We start from the raw sequence: 25,927 nt of genomic DNA, 5'->3' as shown, positions 1-25,927 counted from the left end.
CTAAATTTCTGGAATCTTGATTATTATATGTCTATTTGTAGATTTATTTTGGTTATGGCTAGCTGGAATTCTATATGCCTCATTTATATGTGCATAACATCCTTTTCCCATGCTTGAGATGTTTTCTGCTATTACTTCTGTCAATAGATTTCTTAAGTCAATTGTGTTGACCCCTGCTTTTTTGCTGACACCTATTACTATTAAGTTATTTTTCTTTGCATCATTTTACAGCCATTGAATTTTTATTTCCTGGTTCCTTGTTGTTTTTAAGAGATCTTTCCTTTTGCAATTGTTAGCTGCAAACCTGTATTCAAGGTCTGAAAGTCTACAGTTTCATTCAAGCAGTTTTGCCAGGTATCAATGGAGTTTTTAATTTCATGGATATCTCTTTGAATTGTTTCATGTTTTCTACATCTTTTATAATGTTCATTCAAGGTTTCCCTCATTTTCCTATGCTCCACTTTTTTTTAATGTATGCCTTCTTTTGAGGTACTTAGTAATTCTTTTATTATGCTTTTCATTTCTTATTTTACCTGAGATAGCATTTCTGTCCTACTTTCTTTCATAGCCTCATGAAGTTGTTTCTTTACTTTAGTTGCTATCACTTCAGAAATTTCAGGTATCTGACTCCCAACTCTTCCATGTTTCTATCTCCTGGACCTGCTCTGCATGGGTTGTAGCCCAGAGATTGCTTTTTGCTTCTTCGTCTTGACATTTTATTGCATTCTTCAAGACATGTCGGTGGTGAGACCCTGGACACTTCCCTGAAGTTAGCTACAGTTTCTCTAAAGTGTGACTGCTTGGTTCTCCTGGCCAGTACTGGCTATGGGTATCCAGTGGCTGGTGTGGGGCTGGCTGCTGCTTTTCCCAGCCCATGCTAGCTACCCATAGTGGGAAGTCTACTGAGTGATGATTGGAGTGTGTTCCTATAGTTTTCTTTATGCTCATTCTATATGGATTCCCTAAGCACATTTCAAAAGGTAGCATCTATATTCTTAAGTCCCTTCAGACAAATATTACTAATATTTGAGAATAAAGTTTGATTCTAAACATCTAATAAGAATAGCAGTCAGCTCTTGCTCCACAGCAGGTATCAAGTGGTAGGAAGGGACTCATTTACACAGTAACCTCCTAAGACTAGCTCAGAGTTGCTGAAGAAGGCCAGAGTCTCTGTGAAAGGACCAAAGAATGAATGCTTTTTGTTGAGACATCAGTTGCAAAGCCACATCCCTCCATGTAGAACTCTGAGGGAGGAGCTTGAGTCTATACCCATGTGACACATCTCTGTGGGTGTATTCCACTAGGAACTTCAGCTCAGCACTTTCTGGGAAATCAACGGACACCTTTCTAGGAAATCAAAGGACATCTTTCAAAATTTGTATTCTCAGAACTTTTTTATTAATCATCTGGGAGAGCCTGCTCCCTCTCGACCTAAAGACATCTGTAGAGACGAAGAAGACAGTTTTCAGGTGAGAACACAGACCTATAGATAGCCTGGGAACACTCATTTTTGTTGCCTCACTAGCAAAGTGGAACAAGTCAAAATACTTCTGAGAAATGTGGATAAGAGTGTCTGGGCTTCATTGTGTTGAGAATTATGTCAGAGGAAAGGCAGTTCTCTTGATTTGAAAATCTAGATCAGACCATACAAACTGAAAAGGGAAAGGAAGAAAGGAAAAAGAAAAGAATCTATATGTGTATACAAAATAAAACAGTTATACAACTAGCTCGTTTATTTCATTGAAAAGAAAATCTTGTGCTCATATTGTTTGGTGAGGCAGGAAATTTTGCCTGTATTTTTTACTCTGAATACTTAGTACGAAGATAACCATATGCAATGTATTAATTACTGCAACTGTCCTACTAACCTATTTGAAGCTCTGTTTCATTGTTATGTTTATCTTTTTTCTTTAAAATTTAAAAATGAAAGCAAAATAAAAAACATCAAATAATGACCATATGTGGGGTAGTGTTAGATCTGAGAGAAATTCTTGGCTGAGTAAAGTTTAGTTTTATTATGGATCAGTAAATAAATATGAAGAGATTTGAGTGTGTGCACTTGGAGTTGAGTGATGGAAAATGTAGTAACCCCTATCAAGAATCATTCTGCTTCAGGTGACATTTGACAGAGAGTTACATAGACTGTGCAGATTTTGTCCTGCATGTAGATATTGTCTTGTATAATTCTCTGGAAACATTTGAAAGTAGTCAGCTTGGAAAACTGATGACCAGGGAAATTATGTAACCTATTTGACCACGAAAAGACTAAGCAAATTCTAGCACAGAGGCTAAAATACAAAGGTGATGTGTTAGGTCTGAGAAGGGGGAGGAGAAGAGGAGAAGTCCGTGGGAGGTATGGAGCAGAGTGGACGGCCGTGAAAGTAGTGGTCAGCAGTGACTTTATTCCGGGACTGCGGGGAGGGGCCCCCCCGCCGCCGGCCCCGGGCGCAGCATCTCTGCACCCGGGGCGGGTGGTCTCTCCGGGAACATGGGGAGTGGAGCCTGGCGCGCTGGCCGGCGCTGGCCGCTGGAATCTGGGTCTCTCTCTCTCTGGCGAACTCCCTCTGGTGAATTCCCTCGGACACGTGGCATGGGGGAATCTAAATAGCCTAAGCTTAGGGCAGCACCCTAATGCCATTAGAGATGCACAGGTATCTCACTGGCGCACAGGTCCTTAAGGATGGGGATATAGGGTTACAATCAAGTGCATAGGGGGCAGGGGGGGGGGAGGAGTTTAGCTGCAGCCTTTTCTGGTTACAGTGTTCCATCTGGGCCGGCAACTCTTTCATGATGAATCATTTAAATATTTAAAAAGTCATCTATCATGAGGTTTACAGTATGCTTCCTTCTGAGTTTCTTATATGTGGTATATAAAATGTGCACAAATATGATGAAGTAGCTACGCTCAGCACAGTTCTTCCCAGGAGTATTTTCCTCATAGGAATTTTGTTTTTGGCTGAGCACTGGCATGGCTTAGTCAGAAGTTCCAAAGTTCCCCGCCTTGGCCTTTGTACATGGTGAATGCTGGTAACTCTCCAGTATGGGCCAACTCCCCAGGGTTGTTCTGTCCAGGCAGCTGTAGCAGCAGAGCAGCAGGGCTGTGTTCTCTGGGGTCCTGTGCAGCTGTGCTCAGACCGCAGTCCCCTGTATACCTGGCAGTACTTGGATATTACTGCTTCCATATGGATTCTTCAAATTCCACCTTGTTTCTTATTTTCATGTAATGTTCTGAGATGCTTCTAGAAAAAACACCCAATTAGCCTTCACACATGTTGCACTTCTGTCTGGAGACTTTCTAAAACTTTGTTCTGCTCTGGTCTTTATCTCAATGAAGTATCTGACAATAACCACACTTCAATAGTTGGCCTTCAGTATACAGTTAATCCAGATTATTGGGCTGCTGGAATCTAGTATCTTCAATGGCGTGGTTTGTGAACAGCAGAAATGTATTCCTACAGTGTCAGTGTCTGGAGAGGGCTGTTTGCTGATTAATGGTAATACTTTCTTCTGAATTCTCATTTGGTGGACACAGTGTCCTTACGATCTAATCCCTAAGCCTGCATCACCATGGGGGTCTGGATTTCAACATACAAATTCAGAGAGGGCACAGATACTCAGAGAATGGCTTATTTCTTGAATGAATAGGTGAATCTTTACATTCAGCAAGCAAAAGGACTAAATAAATAGCTATGTTGATACACATTCTTCAAACAGGACATCATTAAATGTACATGTCATGAGTCTTTCAAGTGTATCAGACACTGCAATAATTTTTGAGAAAGAAGAATACAACTTGAGGGCTTCTCCTGAGGAACTGAGAAACTAGAAGACCCAGTATAATCCATTGTTCCAGTTTTGTGGTTAAATATATATACATAATCCTAGCAGAGCAAAAAAAGTGCTTGATTCTGTTAGGGTTTCACACCTCAGAGAGAGGAAACTGAGGAAAATCCACTGTGTGTGGAAGGCTTTGTAAGGCAAATAAAAACTAGGCTTTGTGAGTTTCTTGAAGGTAGGATATAAATAAAGACACCTCCAAGGTGCTGAAGTAGATATCCCATTACAGAGATTGTTCTGGGAAAAATCATGCTTCCCAGTCCAGCCATTCCCTTGAATTTTGCAGCAACAAGATCAAAAGGTTGCATGAATGTTGGTAATTTAGAAGCAATAGAAATCAAGAACTACCAGCAACATTAGGGCTAGTTCAGATTCTGTTAGATCATTGCACAACCAGTGTTCCAGAAAGGTCAAACTAATGATGTAATAGTGGAAAGGTCTTGAACATACAAAAGGAGCCTTTGGAAGGCCAGTGACCCTAGAAGGAGCCAGCTGGAGTTAGTATCCTGATATCAACAAGCCAAATTCGCTCCCCCGCAACAGGCTCAGGATCATAACAAAACAATAACTAAGAGGCAGATAGAAGGTAGCAGTGAGTAAAAAAGTTAGGTGAAAGGTGGCTTTGCCCTAACACGGTTTTGCATAACCTCAATTTGTGCCTAGTCACCACTCATATCTAACAAGCACCTTCTTAACAAATACTTCCATAATTATGAATGGGGATGAACAGTTTAGCTCATCATTTATGGAGCAAACAATGATGGTTTATGGGTCCATATTTATCCAGGTCCTGGGTAACCAAAAAGGACATGTGGGAGTCCTGTCTCGGGTGGGGAAGGATGGATTCTTGCAGTAAGCTGTTTCCAGAACAGGATGGGGCAGGAAGGCTTTCCCGATCATTCCTACCTTGCTGACTCACAGAGATGGAGCAGAGTTCAATGCTGTGGGTTCCTCAGAGAACTGCATCTGCTGAGTTCCACATTGGTCTTTACCTTTTGAGAATAAGGTCTGTGAATCTTCTGAAATTCTTATTCAAGTGTATTGTTGAGAATTTCATCCAGTATACCAATGACACCTGACTGTGGCTGCATAGAAAAACTTGTCTACAGAAGTGTGTGAGATCATGGGAAACACATGGGACTTGCATGCATTACAGTGAGAATGTGGAATAGCACATTCACTTTAGAGGAGAGCAAAGCAGTTTTTTAAATCACGTTACACATTCAGTTACCACACCGCTCTGGAAATATTCTCAGAGGGTAATAAACTCATAAATGCATACATATATTAGTATGTTAATCTTTATAATAACATTGATAATTGGCCAAACCTACAGACAACCAAGTGTCCTTCAACACATTAATAGATAAAAAAGCTGATCAATTCACACAATGCCTATAATGGAATATTACCCAGCAATAAAAAGATGTCCCTATTGAAAAATTCAATGAGTAAGATCTGGTAAATAAAAGATGCTAGTCTGAAAAGGCCACGTAATAAACAATTAGAGATTTTTGACATTTTGTCAAAGGAAAATTGTAGAGTCAACAGCAAGTTAATGATTACTTTGGTCTCAGAATCAATGGAAGAAAAAGGAGTCGATGATGAAAGGACAGAAAAGGTCTTTAGGAGTTTGTTGGAAAGGGGGTGCCTCCATGTTAGGATACTAGTATTGCCAGTAAGTGCAGCTATCAATATTCATGGAAACCATGCACTTAAATTGAATTTTACTGAGCATGAATTATGCCTCAAAGAATAGTGACAGTATAACAGAAATACACAGAACTGTTTAAATTGCAGATTTCCAAGCCTGGTAAATCCATAAGACTTTCTAAATAAAAATAATAGTGGCATCTTTGAAAAATAATATAATATATGCATACACATATAATGGAAGTGTAAATATAAGCATACCTTACTAATAATCAAATATTTTCTTTGATTGTGTTTTTTTTTTCAAATTTGAATTACACCACAGAATCATTATGCATTCTATGTAAAGACTCAGAGGAAAAGTTATTGAAATTTCTTTCTTCTTTTGTCTTTGATATCAACACTAACAGCAGTAACAGGTCAGCTGGTTGGCACAAACTGAATATTGTGCAAGCTAGGCACACTGCTGTGGCCTTAAGCCTAGCTGTCTGAAGCACCATGTGCCTATTTGCATTAGTCATGTGTCTTTAATGTTTTCCAGTTGATCTGAAATTCACCAGTGGTTGGTTAATCAGAAAAAACCATTAAGTACACTCCTTTAGATGACAGTGAGGGCTGACATTTGCTTGTGCTGAAGACAAATGGGAATTATAACCATTGATTTCTTCTCCTGCACTGTATGTGTGGACGGAGCTATCACACTATACCCTATCGATATCTGCAAGTAAAATAGTTAGTGATGGAAAGAAGACCACTAGTCCTCCTAACCATGAGGGCTCGCTCTATCCTGATGCTCAGCTTTACATGCACTGACTTATTTCCTTGTCTCACTCACTCTTCGAACTAAGTGAGCATTTACTGCCATTTTTAGATGAGGAACCAAGGCATCAGAGAGTTGAGTGGCAAGCTGGGGGTCATAGAGTGGCAGAGCTGTCTGGACATGGATGGAAACTGAAACAATGGTCATGCATTCTTTGATAATAGATTCATTAATCCTGGTGTAACTTTACTTGTTGAATTCTGTGTGTTAAAATAAAAGGTGAAAAGAAAAATTACAGAAATAGTTTTGAAAGTTAAGAAAGATGTTGGTGTTGATTTCACAGAGAATCCCTCCTCTGCCTCAACCGATTTTTTCTTAAGGTAAGAAGTTTAGTGCGTGGGCCATCCACGAAACAGCAGGACCATTGCCCAGACTGTTAACCAGAACTGTTTATTGTATTTGCGCCACTTCTCACAATTCCCATTCTTCGATGTTTTTTGCTTGTCTCTTTAGGTTAAGTTACCTATCAAGATGTTCCATGTGCAAAGTCCACAAATGCTACAGATGCTAGAGAAATCTTTAGTGAAGAACCTGCCTGAAGCCATAAAGGTAAGAGTGGAACACACACAAGAGAAAAAAAGGACCACTATATGCCTATAAAAGAAGTTGGGGAAGAAAGCATTCAGCAACTATGTGTTCTGTGCTGTAGATGCTCTCTGTGTGGCATCTAATTTAACTCACATCGCCTTGATTCAAGAAATGTGCATGATACCTATCAGTTCTATAATCAGGATCATAGGCAATGTGCTGACTCTAATCTTGTCTGAGCTTTGGTGTGTGGTGACTCAATACATTCCCTTCTACTTATCTAAGAATGTGTGATATAAATCTTGAAGATTTCCAGAGTTGAAAAGTTTACTAAAACTAACACATTCATGTTTAATTCATTTTCCTAAATAGCCATTAATGTGTTCCTCCTGGATAGAAAGATGAAATCAGTCTGTGTTTTGTCAAATAGCAAATTATTGGTGTAGATCTGGATGAGTAAAATATGTGCTTTAGAGTGAGACCAATAATCTTGTACACAGACACACTTCTCTACTTAGCCACAAAGATTGAAAATTCAAAAACGATCATTGAACAGAACTGTTTGCAGTATCATTGTTGGAATGTCCACTCTACAAGCTTTAATTTTGTGACTTGAAAAATTATTTCTAAGATGGCAATATGTAATCCATTAACTAGTGATTTCCTACTGCTCATATTTTTTTCTTCTGTAAATCTGTATAACTTGTACCCTTTCACTGTTTTTTTTCCTTTCTCCTTAAATAAAATTAAAAAAAAAGAACGTAAAAAAAGAAAATTCAAAAAACAAAAGCTAGTACAACTGAAAGAAAAAACAAAGAATGGAGAAACTCACCAGTATAATTCTTCTTACAGTAATTTATAGAATTAACAGGAAATGTGTATGTATACATATTTAAAAGTCCTGAACAAAGCAAGGTGACACCTTAAACTGACATTTGAGTATCTCCCTCATAACACCAGAATACATGTGCTGTTCATATGCTTAAGGGATAAATCATACATTTTGAGCATTTTAAAATGATTATAATCACATTAAACATGTTCTTAATAACAATGGAATTAAAATTTAAATGTTATCAGGAAGCTTCCTAAATTTCTTCAAATGATATAAACACACTTCTAAACAAACCATCCTACAAGTTTACAAGGCAAATTTGAGTATTTTAAATAAATGAAAATGAAGGTGCAGCATAGGATAATTTGTGAAGGCAGATAAATTCTCGACAGCTAGAAAATATACATTAACTGCTTAGTACAAAAATTTAAGAATGATCTCATCTCAAAAGATTTAAGTTTTCATCCTAGAAACTAGAAAATGAGTACAAATTAACCCCTTAGTGACTGGAATGAAGGAAACAGGAGAATGAGAAGCAGGAGGAGGAGGAGGAAGAGGAAGAGGAGGAGGAGGAGAAAGTAGTCAATGAGAACACAATAAAATAATAGCAAAATTCTATTCATCATGTATTCATCCAAAATCTGATTCTTGGAAAAGCTCAGTAATGTTGAAAACATTATGATCAAAGTGACCAGGAAAAAGAAAAGTCACATGTGAGTAATATTAAGAATAGAGGAGGAGACATCACCATTAGCTCAATAAAGATTATAAACCTAATAAAGATGTTCTTAACAACACCATGCTTACAAATTTCAAAAATTATTCTGTGAAATACACATATGATGAAAAGTCATTAAAGAAAAATTTACAATCTAAGTTGTCCTGTATCTGTAACTTAAAACACTCCTAGAAGAAAACTGCTATCCAGGTGACTTCATTACCAATTTCTACCACATGGGTGATTAAAAAAAATCAATGTACGCAGACTCTTTGAGAAGAGGACAAAGAAGGGAACATTACCCAGCTCATTCTATGAGACCAGAATTTCCCTGATGGCAAAACTGGAAATATATATTATAAGAAAAAGACAGGATATATCCATCAACAACACAGAGGCAAAAATACTAACAAAATACTAGGAAGGTAAATACCGCATTTAGAAAGAATAGCTAATCATAAGTAATGGGAATTTATGTTAAGAATTCAAGGTTCAAAATTCAAAAGTCAACAATGTACGCTGTCTTAGTCATTTTTTACTCATCACTGAGACAAAATACCTGATGCCCAAAGTTGGGAAAGGAAAGTTTATTTTTCATAGTTTTTGGAGATTTTAGTCTATAAACTCAGTTGGCTCGAAAGCAGAGTGGCATGGTGAGGCTGCAGTTCATGGTGACCATAAACAGCAAGGCAGAAACTGGCAAGAGAGAGAGACATGCATTTTTTCTGACATTACATCACATCCTGGTTCCACCCCTGGTTTGAATTGATGTTGTCAGTGGGTATAGCACTGAAACCATCTATCCAAGCACTGGACAATGAACCAATCACAAATGCAAAATGCAAAGGCATGAGGCTTGGGGACAACCAACATAAACCATGACATAAGTTTTCTTATCAATGAACTAAAGAAGAAAACCAGATGATTTTCTCCTGACAGAGAAAAATTATTTGATCAAATTTAATATTTTCAATAAACATAAAACCTCTTCAGCCTAGAATAAAATAATTTCTTTTAAACTGATAAAAAGAAAATATAAAAAGTTTCAACTAATATTTTACTAAATAGTGAATGATGATTTCTCTACCATAAATATTAAGGCAAGAATACTCACCTTATATACTCATATTGAAAGTAACATTGGATGTTCTAAACAATATAATAAAAGGCAGAAAAAGGGAAGAAAAGAATACATACTGGGAAAAATGCAATAAAAGAGTTTTTTCCCTCACAGAGGTCATAATTTTCTAATGTAGAAAATCTTATGAAATATACAAAACAAGCTTTAGGTATTAATAAATTGAGCTAGGTGATAAGATTCAAGGCGAAAATATGGAACAACAAAAATCAATTACATTTATAAGCACTAGCAATACAAAATTGAAAATAAAATTTAAAAAGCAGTGCCATTTACAATAACATCTAAAGAAAAACAAAAACTAAAGTAAAAACAAATCTTTAATTGTAAGACACTGTTATTCTACATTTTTTTTCCTACTGACTCAAGAATTGGGACTATTCAGGGCAACAGGAGGATGGTGTATTTACTGTGGTTCTGACTCCACAGTTAATGGTAACTGTGGTAGGAAAGACACAATATTACATCTTTTGTTACCTTTCCTGTGACCTTGTACCTTGGAGAAAGGGCAGTTACAGATTAAGCCACACGAGCTTTAGGCGACTCTCACAGGGCAGCTGTTGAGTGGGCTGAGTCCAGAGGTAGATGTCTTTGACATAACTAATTATTTTCTAAGCAAAATAGCAAAAGTTTAAGCTCAGTCTCAGCATTTTCATGTGAAATTAGTAAAACCAGAAAGTCAACATAGTAGACATTCCCATTCAGTAGTTATTAAATCTCTGGTTAGAGAAAGATTTGGGTATTGTGGCCTGAAGTAATGGGTATTGTGTCTCCAAGGAATAAATACTGAGTAGGTTTGTGACACATGCCAAATCTCATTCAGTCAGGTTGTAGCAAAAAAAGAAAAGAAGTAGTGACTGCAGTTATATTTTTATATTGTGTATCTAAAAATCACCAGTTCTCAGTTCCAATGTTTAGAAAAAAATAATCGTTATTTCCACCAAAACTGGATTTAGTTGCCACATCAAGCTTCCTCAAATAACAGAGTATTTAGTAACTCCATGTAAATGTGGTTAAGTGAAAATTTCGCTTCCCTTGTTCCTTAGTCTGACTTAGAACTATTTTAAAGGAGGGACAGGGACCTTCAGACAGGCTGCACCTTATTTAGTGAAATGGTTTTTGCTCCATCGCCCTTTCTTGTGTGGCATCCTGTGGCTCCATCAGCTGGGAGATCCTGTTTTCCACTTGACCGTGCTGCTGTGCACACTGTGAGGAAAAGCTTGAGCACTTCTAACTTTGGCAAATCATCCTGAACTTATTCAGTGTTCTTCAAGTCTCTGGTGTTTGAAGACCTGATCCTAAACACCAAGAAACAACTCTGAATGAGTGAAGTTCTTTGGAGTTTGGTTGTTGGAGCCCAGGATTATACCACTATGATCTGTTTCTTACTAAGTAGGAAAGAGGCCATGTAAACTTTCCAGAAAGTAATGTGTAAATACTTAGAAGACAAAAATCCTTCTGAGTATATCATGTTTGATTTAGAAATTTTCCTTCTAAAATTTGTACTAACGGTAATATTTTCAAAGACTCAAGCAAAAATTTCCTTTCAAGAATTAGAATAAAATGTCAGATAAAACAGAAAAGGCCTTCAATTAGAGGTAAAAAATTTTAACATAGAGTTAATCTTAAATAATTATGAAGTGAGATTACACAGATTAGTATTTAATGACATGGAAATATGCCCATGCAGAGTATAAGAAGGAAAAATAGGTGTCAAACTAAATATATGAGATAATTTTGTGTAACAATGTAAATACATCAAAGAAAATGAAAAGGAATGAATGGTGCAAGAATGAGTGATTGATAATTTGTTTCACTTATGATTTCATCAAAACTCTGCTTATTTGGGAGATAATAAAATGTAACCTAAGGATTGGACTAAACACTGTAAGCGCTACATACCCTACTTTCAGAGGGGTGAGTCACTTTGTCACAGAAACGGAATATTGACCTTGGGCCCTGTGCTTCTCTTCCCATTGTGTTGAAATGGGACAGGTTTATGGGACCGTCTTTCACATGAACCAGGGGAACCCCTTCAAGGTAAAGGCTCTGGTGGACAAGTGGCCTGATTTTAATACAGTAGTTGTCCGTCCTCAGGAGCAGGTAAGTTGCCATCAATGGTGTGGATATGATGGTGTTTATGCTTACTTTGTAACACCAGTGTGGAAGGTGGGTAAGTCACAGGGAAACACAAATGGAGCAGGTTGATGATTGATTAGCTTTGTCTTCCAGAAGAGTTTGATCACAGCCTGTCTTGGAGAGGGTTTGAGAAATTAGGAGTGAGATTCAGAAAAACAACAAAACACTTGCACTTGAGGCTTCCCAGTGTAACCCTTCCATAATGACTGAGTGTAACAGCCACAAGAGATAGCTGAAGGTAGAGAATGAGCTACACAAATCCCCTGAAAGATTTAAACTCAGGCTGAACCGGACATGGGCCCTCCTGTTCATGCCGAGAAGTCAGCTCATGTTATGTTCAGAAATGGCTGGGTCTGAGAGCACTAGTATTGCCTCTAGTGGGTTTCTTTAACCTCTCCCTGCTGGAACTATTCAGCACAAATGAGAAGTCTGATTTCCTCTCCATCTGCCAAGAATAGAAAGTATATTCCTTGGTTTGGACTGTTGACACACAACATCTGGAGTATGGGGCACCTTAAAAATCAACAGAGCGTAAAGGTAGGTGAAGAAAACTGTGACTTGCTGGATTCTAAAATTGTGGATCACGAAGTGAAACCATTCACTCAAAAATACATTCCCCCTCCCTCTAGTTTTTCAGCTCTTTTTTTTTCTTTCTTCTCTTTCTTTGTTATTGTTTTTAAGAGTTCTATGAATTTTTCTTTTCCCCTTCTTTTTAAAAAACTTTTCTCTCTTGTATTTCCTACTGTTCACTCTTTTTCATTTTCTTGATTTTTGTTATTTGTTTTTTCCAATACCATTATTCAATTCTATTTTTCTTCTTCTAATCCTTAGTAGGATCTTTTATGTCGCCTTTCTCTCCTCCTTATTTTCCACTGTTCAATTTTTAAAAGTAACCTTTTTCAATCTCCAAATCAACTCCTTTGTATCTTAGTTGTATAACCATTAAACTTTATTAACATTTAGATAGTTAGCTGTACATTACTACTATTGAATTATTTTCTATTGTAAGTGGGGGTGTAAATGTCACTTTTAGTAGATGATTAGACTATGTAGCCAATCCAAGTATGAAATATTAACCAGGCCCAATCATAGTTGGCTTCCAATAGCAAAAAAGTTCAGGAATGTTCAGTGTGGTATGACTATAGTGGTACTGTCCTTGTTTGTGTTGTCTTAGTGTTTATAACATAATTATTGAGCTTTTAAGAACATTCTAAGCAATACATTATTGGCCCTGACAGTATGTCAGCATTGATTTTGTTTTGAACAATATTCATTTTGTTGATATATTTGTTATTGCCTGGGTGGAATAGGTTTCTTTTTTTCTTTTTTATTTTTTTTAAATTTTGCTTAAGGAGCAAAAGAAAAAAAAGCAGAGAAAGGGTACAAGTTATACAGATTTACAGAAAAAAATAAACAGTAGGAAATCACTAGTTATTGGATTACATTTTGTCATCTTAGAAAAAATTTTTCAAGTTACAAAATTAAAGCTTATAAAGTGGATATTCCAACAGTGAGACTGCAAACAGTTCTGTTCAATGATTCAACCAAAGTCATTAATATCATTATCTATTTTATACACTTAAATATACATGCAGTTATATCATTTAGAGCACTTTCTTTTCCTCTCTTTTGTACAATGACAATTACACATTTTGGGTTTTGTTGCTCCCACAGTTCTTATTACGTTTTTGGAAGAGAGTAGAACCAAATGTGACACAACAGAACACTCAGTCACATCAAAAGGGTGGACTTAATAGGTAATGTAAAAGCATAACTCTAGGTGATCAACAATGGTTACTATATGCCTTCCGCTATCTCTAACAGAATTGCCTATATCGTTATTTATAATAAAATTGAACAAAACAGTAAAGAACAAAACCAACAAAACCAAAACAATGGAGACATTATAGGTCTTCAAAAGTAGATAATAGTCAACCAGAATGGGCATCATAATGAATCCCCCTATCTTCACAGCTGTTGCCTAAACTTTCGAACTTGGTACTATCAAGCAAAACAGAATAGAGGAACATCAGTCAATACAAGATGGTGAGAGCAATACAGGGCTTTAAATCAAGATAATGGAAAGTCAAAGTGGGTTACTATAATATATCCTGCTATTTTTAATTTATTTTTCCCTTAAAAGGATAAAAAAGTAAATAATAAAATGGAGATTGAGATAAAAGAGGGCATAACAGCAAATCAGCGCAGATCAAAACATAACCATTTAAGCAAAATAGACTTTTTAGTTTCCTGGTATTGTCTTTGAGCCTGCTTAACGTATTCTATGCTTTCTCTATTTTCTCCATTAAACAATTCTCCCCTCTTTTTCTGTTCTTCCATTCCACCATCTGTTTTTTCTTGGGTGGTGCTTAGCATTTCTCTAACTATTCTGCTTATGTCTACCTTCAGGTCATTAATAACTTCATTCCTGAACTTGTCTATGAGGCTCTCGAGATAGTGCTTTATGTCTATTGGTGCTGTGTCTGATGTTGCTCTTTTTCAGGGTGGGGGGCCAAGGACTCTTTCTTTTGCTGCCTCTTCCCATATTGTTTGTTCCTTATACATGCAAGCTTATATAGGAGGCCCAGCTTCCTTCCCTGTCAATCACAGTCCGATTGAATTGCACAGGCTAGGTGTTCCTGCCAACTGCAGCACACCAGGAAGTTGCAGACCTGGCAGCCTATGCAGGGCCCGCCCCTCCAGGTCACCTTCAGGTGCTGGGAGCAGGGTTGTGCTAGCCTATTGGGTCTCAGCCAGCAGCATACATGGGCTAGGCACTGCTCACCAATCCCGCTTGAGAGGGGGATTGCTGATTGAAGTCACTGCAGTGCTCTGTTCCCACAAGTCTGCCTGGTCCCAGAATGTCCTCTGTTGGAGTCTCCTCGACTGTGGAAGAGTCTCAGTTTTCCCTCACTCACCAGAGGTGGATGCATGGCTCCCCGCCTGTCCCGCTCTCAACTCCATTCACCGATTCCTGTTCTCAGAGCTTCCGCGCATCTCTCTCCCTGCCGAGCCGATGCAGACGCAGCCACAGTGGCAGGAAACCCAAATCGTGGCTTCCAATGGTGTGGGCTCCAGCTTCCATGCTGAGGCTTTATCTGTTTCTGTTATAGCACCAGGATTGCATTCCCAGTTGGTTTCTCTCAGCCCAGTTCATTCTTGGGTCACCGGGGCATATCTCCTCTTGCTTATGATTCCTTACTCAGCACCATACCTGAATTCTAAGCTGGGTCTTTCAGAGAGCCTCCATAGCTGCTGCTATCTGTCTGCCATGTTCTCCTGGAATGGAATAGGTTTCTTTAAACTGATGCTAACATTACATTTGCGTCATTAACAGTACTGAAGTCCATTCACAAATAGATAAAAGTTATGAATGTTAAAATAGAAACAACTTGCTGGAAGATAAAAAAGTTGGAGCTCCTCAAGACAGGCATAACAAAGACTTTTTGGACAGAAAGTTAATGTCACAAATAATCATACCGAGTATCACATAATAAGGTCATATCAAATTAAAAAGCTTCTGCACAGTAAAGCACACAATGGACAGTGAAGAGACAACCTACATAACAGGGGAAAGAGTTTGCAAGCTATTCCTTAGACAGAGTAATATCTAGAAAATATCAAGAGTTCAAGAAAATCCTATGTCTCAACATAAAAGACCCAATCAAAAATGGCTAACAACAACGAATCAACACTTTTCAGAAAAAGAAGAACAAATAGTCAGTGAACATGTGAAAAAGTTCAACCTTCTGGCCTCTAGAGAAATACAAGTTAAAAACAACACTGAGATTTCATCCCACTTTAGGAACTATGTCTGGCATTCCCAATGAAACAATAACAGGTTGGTGAAGTTGTGGGATAAAGAAACAATTCTCTGTTGTTGATGGGAATGCAAACTGGTACAAGCACTATGGAAATCAGTGTGGAGATGGCTCAAAATACTAAAATTAGATATTCCATTCAGCACAACTATTCTCCTGCTAAGTACCCTCCCCATGGATCCGAAGATATTTCAGTGATACCCTGATAGCTATGTTTACAACAATGCAATTTGTATAGCTGAAACTTGGAAGTAACCTGTGTCCATCAAGAAATGCATGAAGAAAATATTGTATTTATACACAGTGGAGTGCTAACATAAACTATAAAACTGAGGATTGTGTGGCAAAATGGATGCTTGTTGAAAACATAATATTGACTGAAATAAATCAGACGCACAAGCTTAAATGTCACATGCTTTTTGTTATATGAGTAGCTCAAAGTAAAAATGAGGAATAAAGTGAAAGATAATAGTAAATAGGGAATTGATGTTTTACAAAAGAGAAAGTGACCAAGTGATAGAGGGAGGTGTATGGGGATAGAAGTGGGGAAAGAGAGGCCCAAAGAGCATTAAGATGTGTCTGTATGCACACCAACTCTACAAAAAGAATGTGATTATCACATTTTTCAAAAACTCACTAATGTAAAATAAAAAATCAAACTATGAAGATCTCATAGAACTCAACATTTGAAATGTTTGAAGTATTTCAAAAGTCCATTAATTGAAAAGCCAAATGATTGAACCATGGCCAATTTTTCCCCAGAGGTTTGAAAAGCATATACATATGCCAAGAGAAATTAGTGAATCATGAAAAGTTAACAATTTTGCACCATCTCACTAATGTTAATTTGTAAAAATTTAAATATGTTGATGCAGAGGGCAAACAGTGGCTAGTTCAGAGGGTGTGAAGATGCAGGTGAAAGGAATCAAAGCAGCATCTAGAGAGGCAAGAAGTCTAAATATCTAATGTGTAGCATGAAGAATAGGGATGGTAACATTTTCATGAATTTGCTACAGATTTGGAGTTCCAGCTGTTTTTCACCCCAAAAAAAGTTTGGTCGTCAATGTGAAGTGATGGACCTGCTAATTTTCTTCAGAGCACCAGTCATTGGTTTGCAGTAGTAACTGTTTTATTAACTGTGTGTGCTTCCTACCATCGTGTCATATACCATATATATATACACACATATAGTAATTAAAATTCATAAACAGAGAATACCAATACGGAGAAATTTACATACATTTTTAAAATCTAAAAATTAAATCATATTTTTAAATATTATGTTTAAAATCTTGGTTGTCAATGGTAGTATTGTAGATTAGTATTTCTATGAAAAATTTTCCAGCTCTTCTACCCTTTCTGGATATTTGTCCTCTGGTCCTCCTTTAAATTACCCCAGCCTCTATTTCTTAAGTCTGCAAGTGTTTACTTGAATAAACTGTGTGTTTTGAATTAGTAGAATTCCAAACTAGTCTTTTAACCAGTGCTGATTTGTAGTTTTTAAGATATTGTGCATCATCATAGAAGTTCTAGCACTATAAGGTTTTCTGCATCAATATGCACATTGTATGCAGAAAATAATTGGTTCTGGTACAACTTGAAAAGGAATAGTCTTTAGTTTTGCACCCATAGCTTGCCTTGGACAATATAGCTTTTATTCTTTCTCCTGAATAATACAAAATATGGAGGAAGACTTTGTAAAGTAGTGCACTTTTGGTTGATACTAAATTGCAATGCAACCCATAAATGGTTGACCAAGACTTTATAAAACATAAATCAAATTGAGCCCTTGATCTAGTTTTATGTAAATGATTGAGAGATAGTAAAAATGTGAAAACAATCATATTTCACTTAGCAGAGTACCAGTATGACAAAAGCTGGGTAACAAATACTGAAATGACTTGGTAGAGCTGATGTGACTTATTTCATGTTGCCAAACCATACAGGAGATGACCGATGACCTTGATCACTATACCAACACCTACCAAATCTTTTCTAAGGACCCCAAGAACTGTCACGAATTCCTTGAAAAACCAGATGTCATCAATTGGAAACAACATTTGCAAATCCAAAGTAAGGAAAGTGGGGTGTGTCCTGGCTACTAGGGTAGAGTCACCTCCCATCCTGAGCACCTTCCCCTCAAACTTTCACTTTCTTCTAGTGCTTGGTCCTTCTATTTGGCCACCCACACTGCACGGTGTGGGATTTAAATGCTGCAGGTAGGGTTCAGATGCCAGGAACTTTGGATAAGGGACTTTCTCCTTAGCTGAGGATTCATGGTGTACACATGGGCCCTCAGGGTCGCAGGATGTGTGAACAGAGCTTTCCCTCAGGCCTCCCATTCCTGCAGTAGTAACAGCAGCTCATTGTCCCACAGGGCTCCTTAGGGCCATGAAGTACAGCTGCTGAGGCTGTGAGTCTGCTCTCCCTAGTAACTCCCTAGAGGCTTCCTGGTTCAGCCTTTTTCTAAGCATTGGTAACCAAATGACTTAACTATTACTCTGTGTCTTCATTTACAAAAATCAGGATAATAAAAACTAAAACCTTACAAAATAGTGCCTGTGCAAAGATAAATTGAAATAGCATTCAGCTAGTGCCTTGGCAGAGATCATGTACAAAGTCAAGATGGGCTGTTATAATTTCCATATCACTCCTCCTTTGCACAGTAGCTAATAGGAATTCTGGGATTGTTTGTTTTACATAAGAGAAAGCATGCTAAGAGAGTGACCTGATCACATTCTTGGTAAGTGGCAATGAAAGGAGCCAGATTGTCTGGTGCTAACTCCTGCTTCATTCTGTGGGACCTCTCCATAACCTTCTACAGGGAGAGGAAAGGTTGTCCTTGCTTCTGCCCCTCTAGGTGCACAGTCAAGCCTGGATGAGGTGATACAAAGTCTTGCAGCAACTAAATTGGTCAAGGTCAAGAAAACACAGTGCATCCTCTACATGATGCCACCAACAGTAAAGAAACTGGTGCCCTCCTTGCTGGATACACAACATTTACATCCCAAATCAGAGATTCCCCGTATCATGTGAGTTTGACTATAGATGCTCTGCCCACCACACTAACAACTTTCATCAAAGTGGCTTCCTAACCTCATTCCTCGTACCCATTCCTGCCAACCTGCAAGTGATTTCCAGGGTGGTCCTTCAAAGCACCATTTGGATTCTGTTCTTCACCTCCTGGGAGCCATCAAGGCCTCTCCTAGCACCTTGAATGAAACAAAATTCCTTCTCCAGGTGCAGCATCACCTGCACCATCCCCATCCCTCTCACAGCTTCCCAGCAGCAGCTCTGGACATTCCTCTGCCACTCAGTCCCACGTGCTCACACACACAGGGATGTGGGAGATGTACTTGCTGTTTGCCTGCCTACACAGCACTTTCCTGTTATCTTCAGGCATTTCTCCCTTTTTGTGATCGCTGCTCTCAATTTCAAATTTCTGATTTGCTTCCAGATGTCTTTTAGAGTTCCTTACCTATAATGACTTTCCTTTTCATCAGTCCTCACCATAAACTCACATTTTGATTTTAGTTATTGTCCTTTTCCACATCTGAAAGCATCCTGTTTTTCTGCGAATCTATGAATTTGTCCTTTGAAGCCTCCAGAGTATCCTAAAGTCTCTGTAGGTGGAGGCATCTGATCTGAAAGCCTTGCTGATTGCTCTGCATTAGACAAGCACTGCCTCGCATCTCTTAGATTCTTAAAAAATATACATAGTGAAAAAATTCTCCAACAAAGAAAATAAGGTATGTCTCTTCTGTGTATTTCTGGCATAAGTAGGAATAGGGCTGAAAAACGATGTGCATTTACCCTGCAGATGCTTAATGCCTGTGTATCAGTGTGACAGAAAGACCTTCAGTCTCTTAATGAAGTGTGTCACTGCACATCTTGGAGATGCAGAGTCAGTTAGAGCCTGATTAGTGCCCCTGGTTCTGTCCAGGGGACCATCCAGGAATGAGACATTTTTCTGTCTCCTGCCAGGTCAGGATCTGAAGATGAAGGGGCTGGTGCCCCCCACACACACCATGGCTGTTGAATGGCCTAACTGGGATTTGAATTTGGGTCTAATGCTACCCAGTCGGGCCCCCCCACCCCAGGGGTCTCTGGCAGCTCCATCACCCCATGGTCGGAGCCCTTAGTCTTCCATTTTCTGTTACAGGAGGCGCCTGGACTCCACAGCATTGACGTTGGACTTTAGGCTTTCAGTGTATGCAGCACGATGGCTGAGGATCCGCCGATGCTAATCTTCATGATTCCAAATGCTGACTTTGCTGCTCACTGGCTTTGCTCTGCAGTTCTGACTCATTTTCTGTTGAGCTACTGTTCTCATCTGTACAATGGGGCTGATGTCCTCTGCCTTAGCTTCTGTGCAGCTTCACAGTCAATGTATAAAAAATACTGAAGTTTTACAAATCTTGCCATGCCATTCTGATGAAACACATTGCTTTTAGACTTTTATAAAATTAAATCTATTGTTATGATTTAAATATACATAAAGATTATATTGATAATCAGCGAACAATAGTACTGCTAGAATTTATATCATGATGCTACAAAATTAGCATTGGGTTTCTTAGCATCTCATCTTCAGAGTATCTGTTCATTACATCTTGCATTATATAATCTGTTTCTGTAAATAAATTTTTTTTTGTCTTTTTCCTTTTTATCGGTACCGGGGATCGAACTCACGACTCCCTGCTTTCAAGGCAGGCGCTTATGCCGCTGAGCTAAACCCCCAGCCCCAGTAAATAATTTTTTTAAAAAAATGTTTTGAAACTCACTCATGTGTGAATTTCTACATATATATCTATCCTCTCTGTATTATAGGGAAAACCAAGTCATAACAAGACAGCAAAACAAATTCCTAGAAAAACATGCAATGGATAAGACATATAAGACCACAATATAGGTGATCTTCCATAGTTACTATGTTTATTCTTATTATTTTCAATAGATTTGTCCACAACACCAGCTTAATATAGTTAAACATAGTATTACCTATTTTTATAAAAGCACAACCTTGAAAGCATTGTAGGATTTGAGAGCTGTTATAGTTAATACCAGTGTGGATATCCTTTACATCTTGTCATCTTCAGAGTAGTTGCCTCCACTTTTATGGTTGATACTAACAAGCATACCAAATTAAAATAAAATCAGCCAAGGCCAACCCATGGTCCTATGATTCAGATTCAGTTAAGATCAGTCATAGTAAGACAATGTAAGTAATACAGGATTTCGGTTTAAGTTAATAGGAAAGTAAGGATAGTTACCATGATATAACCTACTATTTTTGGGTCAGATGTCTGTGCCCTCAATCTGATATGAGTGGACAGACCAGAACCAATTAAATTCAAACTAAATATGGTTATAAGACTACTGTGTCTTTACATCCTGATACACTATTAACAATAACCTCTGCCTTTTTAAATAGTGTTTCAGAGCTGTCTATACTAACGACTATAGCTTACCGTCTCTGCCTCATGTCTGCTACTCCACTTTTCTGCTATAATTTATCCACCTTATTCCCTCATTCCACTGTCTGCACCATTCATTGAGGCCTCTCTGCCACTGTTGCTGGAATCCTGGTATCCCTTCCTCTCTTTCTCTGGAATGTCCTTCAGCACTCTCTGTAGGGTTGGATTGGTGGCCACGAACTCCCACAGTTCCTCCTTGTCTTGGAAGCATCTTATTTCTCCATTAATTTTGTGAGAGAGTTTTGACGGGTATATGAGCTTTGATTGCATATTATTTTCCTTCAGGACTTGGAATATTTCTCCCCATTCCCTTCTTGACTTAAGAGTTTGTGTTGATAAGTCTGTTGTTATTTTGATAATTTTCCCATTGTAAGTAATCTTCTTCTTTTCTCTGGCTGCTTTAGATATTCTGTTCTTTTGGTGGATTTCTGGAATCTTGATTATTATATGTCCAGGCATAGATCTGTTTTGGTTGTTCTAGGTATCTGGTGTTCTGTATGCCTCTTTTATCTGGATATCATTTCTTTTTGCTATACATGGGAAATTTTGCTTTAATATATCTGTGAATATTCTTTGTATTTCATTTTTGGTTGCTCCTGCTTCCTCACTCACATTCTTTATTCTTAATTTATGTATCTTTTTGTCATCTTCTAGCCTTTGAATTGTTTCTTTGTGGTTCCTTGTTATTTTTAAGAGGCTTTTTTTCAGGATTATATGCCATAAATCTTTCTTCAAGTTTCAGAAGCCTGTCTTTAGTTTCTGTCAGGATATTTTGCCAGTGTTCGATGCAGTTTTTAATTTCCTGGTAATCTCTTTGGATCAGTTTCATGTATACTAAGTTATGTTTAAATTCTTCTTCAGAAGTTTCTCTTTCTTTTCTGATTTCCTTAGTTCTTCCATCTGTATTCTCTTGAGTGGGGCTTGTCATTTCTTTAACTAATCTCTTTAGATCTTGCCTTACTTGGATCAGGAGTACAGCTTTAAATTCATCTATGAGGTCATGGAGGTATTTTTTAATTTCAGCAGATGCTGTGTCCAGTATTGGATCGTTACTGTGCTTGTTCTCTTCAGTGTTTACTTCTCCTGGGCTTATTTTCTCATTGGGCAGCTGGAGATTTTTTTAAAAAAATTTTTTTATCTCTTGTCATGTTTCGGGATTCCTTCAGACTGGAGTGTCCTGGGCGTCTCTGGCCCTCTCCTTATTGTTTAGGGTCTTTCAGAAGCATGCTGACATGAGTTTTTGCTGTCCTCCCAAATTTGCTGTTATCTGGGGCTGGCTGGAATGCAGGGGTGGTACAGGCTAGCCTCCACCCTCTGTGCCAGTCAATCGGTAAATTAGGCTGTACTTTCTGGATGTCACTGAGTTTTGCCTATTTTGTATCTGCTTATTGGGCCCCAAGTAGAGGCTTGTTGGAGCCCCAGCAGATCCTGCCATGTCTCTCTTTGCCAGAAGCAGCTGACTAATGTCACCGTGGCACAGGGTTCTGCCCAAATCCCAGCTGTTCTCTTCCAGCCCTCTCTGTGACAGGAGCACCAGGTCAGTGGGTCTGCCCAATTCCAAGATGTCTTCCACTAGTTCTCTGTATGATGCTGAAGCCAACACAGCAACAGGCTCTGCCCAATTTCAAGAAGTCCTCGACCAGACCTCTCTATAGGGGTGACTCGGTGATGTCACCGTGCCGTGGGTTCTGCGCAACTCTAACATGTCTTCCGCCACACTCTCTGTGTTATCTATGCCCCCATGGTGGCGGGCTCTGTCCAGTTCCAAGATGTTCTCTAGCCAACCCCAGTAGCTGTGGGACCCAGTCCCCAGTACTCACCAGGGCTCGGTGCAGGTCCTCCTCTTGAATCTACTGCACACCACGCTGCTTGCCCTCGCTGCGCTCCTGGCACAGTGTGGAATGGTTAGAAAACTGCACAGCGTTCCCCTTCTGAGCTCCAGAGCCTTACACAATCTCCTCTGGTGTAGAAGGGCAGTCCTGTGTGCTTCACTGGGTCCCAGGTCTCAATTTCCTGCAGTCACCAAAAGTCAACACAGCTTTTCCTGTTGGGTCCACAGGTCAGTTTGCTGCATTAAAGGCATGGGATTTGCAGCCTCCCGTTATCAGCCTTCTCAGTTTCAGCACGACTTTAAATCCTCCAGCCACGTTGTCTTGGTTAATAAGAATCCTTATCCATTCGTCTGGCCCTCTTCATGTTGTCATATTCTAGCATCTAATATGTTTTCTCCAGGGAGACTCTCCGCCTGATCCCCTAGAAAGCCTCCATTTTAGGGTCTCCCTCAGGAAACAATGTATTTGATATTATGTGCTGTTCTTTTTCCTTTTTCTCTGCAGTAATCAAGAGATGTTTAAACTCTCATCGCTGGATGTAGCTCACGCTGCCTTAGTGAATAAATTCTGGAGCTTTGGTGGTAATGAGAGGAGCCAGAGATTCATCGAGCGCTGTATCCAGACCTTCCCCAGCTTCTGTTTGCTGGGGCCTGAGAAGACCCCTGTGACCTGGACAATGATGGACTACACTGGAGAGCTGCGAATGGGAGCCACTGTACCTGAGTACCGGGGCTTGGGTCTCATGTCATATATCTCATACATTGAGACTAAGAGCCTCGAAAAACTTGGATTCCCCATGTATAGCCATGTAGACAAAGCCAACAAAGCTGTACAGAAAATAAGTGATAATCTGCGTCATGTCACTATGCCCTGTGACTGGAACCAGTGGAACTGCATGCCTCTGTGAAGCTGTCTCAAAACACCAGACAGTTTTGGGGGGCTGTGATGTGGCTGGAGTAGAAAGAACAAATAAGTCACAAGCAGAAGGGAAGGGTGGGCATTGTTTTAGCTCTATGAAAAACTGCCAGTGGTCAGTGGGATGTCATGTTCTTGCAGCCATATTACTTTCCAGGTCTAGCATTCCTGGCACGGGCTGCACCTTTCTGAAATCACCACAGTTTTCTGAAGTGGCCAAAGCCTGTGTCCCATGTTCTGTATTTCTGGATCCTATTGCCTCCATTAGTCTCCTAGGTGCTGCTGTAACTCTTTTCCAGGAACTCCTGTCTCATATCTCTTATTGTCAGTTGAAAAAGCGTAATGGTTTGCCAAGATGTGGTGTCTTGTCATCCTTGAGTAGCATATAGTTTGTGCTTCTCTGATCCCTTTATTCACTGGGCCAAGTGTCCTGCCACTTCGGTAGGTATCACGAAGTGATTATTCTACTAGAAGCCCTTCGATTTGCATTCCGGCTTCATAAGCATGTTAATCTATGAAAATATGGCAGGGAAACCTATCATATATGTAAAATAATATGCACTAATAAAAATGAGAAGAAATCATGTTAAATACTTCACAATTATATGATTATAGGTGGGTATGATACAGGAGAAATTTATTTTTCAAAAATAAAATTTATTGTGTATAGTTAAGGCCCATAGTATGAGGCTGTGAAATAAATGGTGATAGGGAAATGGTTACTATAACAAAGCAAATTAAATGGTACATCATTTGCCATAGCTACACAATTTTTTCCATGCTCACAACAGTTAAAAATCTCATTTTGTATAAATGACAATTTCATCAGTTCATACATTAGATCTCTAGAGCTGTGCATTTTGTATACCAGCTGTTCTGTGTCCTCTGATTCACATTTCTCTCTTTTTTCACCTTCTGCCTCTCTTCTAACTAAACCACCCTTTAGTTCTCTGTCTCTAAATCTTTGAATCTTTGAAGATCCTTTTTTTTTATTTAAGAGGAAAAAGAGAAAAACACAAACAAAACAAAGCAGTGTAAGGTTACACATAATACAGAACTACAAAAAAAACCATAACAGTAAGAAATCAACTGTTAATAGATTACATATTATCATCTTGGAAATAGTTACTCAAATCACAGTATCAAAGAATACAAAGTAGACATTCAAACAGAGAGACTGCAAACAGCTGTGTTCAATGATCCAAAAACATTAATATAGTCAGCTATTTAACACCCCTAAACACACTTGCTGTTATATCCGTTAGAGCTCGTAACTACTATTCTTTAAAAAATTTAGTTATTTCTTATGTTTATTTTAATTAAGGGAAAAATTAAAAAATTAGGATATATAATAGTAACTCTTTTTGATTTCCTATTAACTTGTTTTGAAGATTCTATATATAGTTGGGATCATATGATTTTTCTCTTTTGCTAATTCCACTCACCATCATATCTTCTGTGATCATTCATTTTATACAAGGTGACATGGGTAATTAAAACACATTTCTCCACTGTTTCTTTGACGCTTCTTAAAAAGTACATTTGCTACTTTGAAACTAACAATACACAATGCACTATTGTTACTCTCCTACAATCTTGCTTTGAAATATTGTAGCACTGCTTTTATTGGATTTTTTTCTTTGAAGTAATGCTGCCCAATAAGAAAAAGTCATGCAATTGCATGTATGTATGGTGATTGTGGTGTAGTGTCCAATTGATGGGCTTTAGACTCGACTTGAGGGTTTGTAAGACACACTTCTGGGTCTGCCTGGGGGAGTCACAGAGGAACGTCCTTGGGGCCTATCTCTGTTGCAGATCCAAAAATGAGAGAAAGCCATGGATAGAGAAGAGGATTTTATTAGGGGCACACCTGCATCACTGGGGACTCTGGCTCCAAGTGGCTGAACATCAGACAAAAGAAAGGTTCCAGTTTCATATACTTAGTCCAAGACTAGGGGTGATCTTCAATCCAGAACTTGTGGCCAATGAAACAGGTTTATACAAAAGAAAACAATGATAGGCCTTCTAAGAAGCCAAATTTCAGCATGTCATAAGAGCCAGGTTATGGTGAATGAATCCAGGAAAACAGTTGTCACCTTTACCTGTATTCTTGAAGGAAAACAGATGATGACATGTCATAGACCTTGCTTACAGTCACATAATAGCAAATGTTATCCTGTAACAGAGTAAGGAATTACAGCTGCTGGGAAGACA

The 25,927-nt window shown here is 38.6% G+C and overlaps 1 protein-coding gene across 5 annotated transcripts; it reads left to right on the top strand.

The window, feature by feature from the left end:
• Positions 1-1,206: 1,206 nt before the first annotated feature.
• On the top strand, positions 1,207-24,069 carry LOC134470978 (glycine N-phenylacetyltransferase-like). 5 transcript variants are annotated; one of them, XM_063228148.1, is made up of 6 exons: positions 1,210-1,469; positions 6,764-6,859; positions 11,525-11,632; positions 17,490-17,562; positions 18,350-18,521; positions 23,303-24,069. In XM_063228148.1, exons 2-6 carry the CDS (start codon positions 6,782-6,784, stop codon positions 23,703-23,705), a joined length of 834 nt encoding a protein of 277 aa, XP_063084218.1. In that variant the 5' UTR covers positions 1,210-1,469; positions 6,764-6,781; the 3' UTR covers positions 23,706-24,069. The 5 variants fall into 5 exon arrangements, with proteins under 5 accessions (XP_063084219.1, XP_063084218.1, XP_063084220.1 ...); XM_063228150.1 differs by lacking the exon at positions 23,303-24,069 and adding an exon at positions 19,652-20,604 and having other exon boundaries at positions 1,214-1,469; positions 17,436-17,562; XM_063228146.1 differs by having other exon boundaries at positions 1,221-1,469; positions 17,436-17,562.
• Positions 24,070-25,927: the final 1,858 nt, after the last annotated feature.

Source organism: Cavia porcellus, unplaced genomic scaffold (genome assembly GCF_034190915.1).
Source record: "Cavia porcellus strain 051 isolate PalLab524CR breed Dunkin Hartley unplaced genomic scaffold, mCavPor4.1 scaffold_17, whole genome shotgun sequence".
In the NCBI taxonomy this organism is placed as follows: domain Eukaryota; kingdom Metazoa; phylum Chordata; class Mammalia; order Rodentia; family Caviidae; genus Cavia; species Cavia porcellus.
This window is presented reverse-complemented; position numbering and strand designations above follow the sequence as displayed.